The 2,741-nt window shown below is 41.7% G+C and overlaps 1 protein-coding gene across 1 annotated transcript in view; it reads left to right on the forward strand.

The window, feature by feature from the left end:
• LOC306749626 (nuclear distribution protein nudE homolog 1-like) overlaps positions 1–1,249 on the forward strand; it is a gene marked incomplete at both ends in the record, with an annotated part of 5,498 nt that extends 4,249 nt beyond the window's left edge. Inside the window, one exon of the mRNA XM_079232938.1 lies at positions 1,201–1,249. Within this exon, the coding sequence (XP_079089064.1) occupies positions 1,201–1,249 (49 nt within the window). The remainder of the gene's footprint in view (positions 1–1,200) is intronic.
• Between the last annotated feature and the right edge of the window lie 1,492 nt (positions 1,250–2,741).

A 2,741-nucleotide genomic window follows, 5' to 3' on the forward strand; every position in this document is an offset into this window, starting at 1 on the left:
GTCTATATGTTACTGGTTAAGAGTAAATGAAGATGACACACAGAACAAATGAAAAGGTTTCAGGTCCACCTATAAAGAAATCACTTTCAGGATGATTATTGCTTTGAAATGATGCAGCTGTAAGGTCCAACTCTAACCCAAATCATAACTCAATATGTGAACATTCTCTAACCCAAATCATAGCTCAATATGTGAACATTCTCTAACCCAAATCATAGCTCAATATGTGAACATTCACTAACCCAAATCATAGCTCAATATGTGAACATTCTCTAACCCAAATCATAGCTCAATATGTGAACATTCTCTAACCCAAATCATAACTCAATATGTGAACATTCTCTAACCCAAATCATAACTCAATATGTGAACATTCTCTAACCCAAATCATAGCTCAATATGTGAACATTCTCTAACCCAAATCATAACACAATATGTGAACATTCACTAACCCAAATCATAACTCAATATGTGAACATTCTCTAACCCAAATCATAACACAATATGTGAACATTCTCTAACCCAAATCATAACACAATATGTGAACATTCTCTAACCCAAATCATAACTCAATATGTGAACATTCTCTAACCCAAATCATAACTCAATATGTGAACATTCTCTAACCCAAATCATAACTCAATATGTGAACATTCTCTAACCCAAATCATAACTCAATATGTGAACATTCTCTAACCCAAATCATAACACAATATGTGAACATTCACTAACCCAAATCATAGTTCAATATGTGAACATTCACTAACCCAACTCATAACACAATATGTGAACATTCACTAACCCAAATCATAACACAATATGTGAACATTCTCTCTGCAACGGTTGACTTTGATAAAGTGAAGCAGAACAAAGTTAGAGAGGGTTTAGAACAGAGAACATTCAGGAGAGGACTCCAACATTTGCATTTGCGCACATTTGTGACATTTTAATTGTGTCATGTACAAACCATATATTTCACTGTTATATTACTTTTTGTGTTCAATACATCCAAATACAGCAGTTTTGGGCTTTTTTTTAACAAAAATCATAAAATAACTTATGATTTACCGTTTTATATAACAACCACTCAGCCGTTACTCGAGTCGATGCACAGTGACTCTCCACCGTCCAGATTGTTGTCAAATCACTTGCTCAGCGGTTTGAAGAGTGAAAGTCTGAAAACTCCTTTCGTCTTTGAAGGCTGGTGAAGAGGTTGGACTTCGGTGCCGGACCCAAGCTGCTGCTGTGAACCCCTTCATCCTCCTCCTCCGGCTCTTCCCGGCGCCTCCAGCCCGATTTACCGGCACCGCGTGGGTTCGACTGGCAGCAACGTGCAGCGCTGGATGGATGCGTTGAGACGTCTGTTAGCGGCTCACGTCTCAGAGCAAGGGATTGCAGTGTTGGTTAGTCAGCAGGACTTACTGGACTTCTTTTGTTTGGCTTGTTCTTTGTGTCTTTTTTTTGGTATTTGTATTTTTGTTGTTGTGTTGCGACTGAACGCGAAAGCGGATTTTAGAGATTACGGTTTGTTGTGAAAAGATGCCGACGAGACGCTCGAGGTCAGAATGTTTGAACTTAACAGGAAGCTGTTTTACTCCAATGCATGAAGGGGTTTCCTTCACTGTACTTTGCCACATAAATGCACATTTTGTTGGTCGGATCACAAACGTGTTCCGATTCGTCTTTGTTTTACCGACTCGTTTCTACTCCGGTCCACATGGTGGCGACGTAACGCACCCGAAGCTCTTCAATTACTGACCACAAAAAAAACTGAATAGAAACTCGGCCTCTGGTTCTGCCGAGTGAAGCCCATGCTTCATGTGTTAAAGCTGCATTCTCTCTCCTGACCACCAGGGGGCGACTCCTCTGGTTGTATAGAAGTCTATGCTTCATGTGTTAAAGCTGCATTCTCTCTCCTGACCACCAGGGGGCGACTCCTCTGGTTGTATAGAAGTCTATGCTTCATGTGTTAAAGCTGCATTATCTCTCCTGACCACCAGGGGGTGACTCCTCTGGTTGTATAGAAGTCTATGCTTCATGTGTTAAAGCTGCATTCTCTCTCCTGACCACCAGGGGGCGACTCCTCTGGTTGTATAGAAGTCTATGCTTCATGTGTTAAAGCTGCATTCTCTCTCCTGACCACCAGGGGGCGACTCCTCTGGTTGTATAGAAGTCTATGCTTCATGTGTTAAAGCTGCATTCTCTCTCCTGACCACCAGGGGGCGACTCCTCTGGTTGTATAGAAGTCTATGCTTCATGTGTTAAAGCTGCATTCTCTCTCCTGACCACCAGGGGGCGACTCCTCTGGTTGTATAGAAGTCTATGCTTCATGTGTTAAAGCTGCATTCTCTCTCCTGACCACCAGGGGGCGACTCCTCTGGTTGTATAGAAGTCTATGCTTCATGTGTTAAAGCTGCATTCTCTCTCCTGACCACCAGGGGGCGACTCCTCTGGTTGTATAGAAGTCTATATAAATGACTCTACTTCTCTTGATGTATTCCCTCAGTAAACATTGTAAACATGAGTTTATGTCTCAATCTCTAGTTTCAAGTCTTCTTCAATACAGCATGATGTTCATTTAGTAAATTATGGTCATTTAGAGTCAAACAGACCATAAAGCAGGGGACGCTTTAGGGGCGGGGCTACAAGGTGATTGACAGGTTGACAGACATGTCCACAAACCAATGAGGAGACGCTGCCATGACTTTCCACTTGTTATATTCAGTCTGTGGTTGAAAAAT

This window comes from Taurulus bubalis, assembly GCF_910589615.1.
Source record: "Taurulus bubalis genome assembly, chromosome: 17".
NCBI classification, from domain to species: domain Eukaryota; kingdom Metazoa; phylum Chordata; class Actinopteri; order Perciformes; family Cottidae; genus Taurulus; species Taurulus bubalis.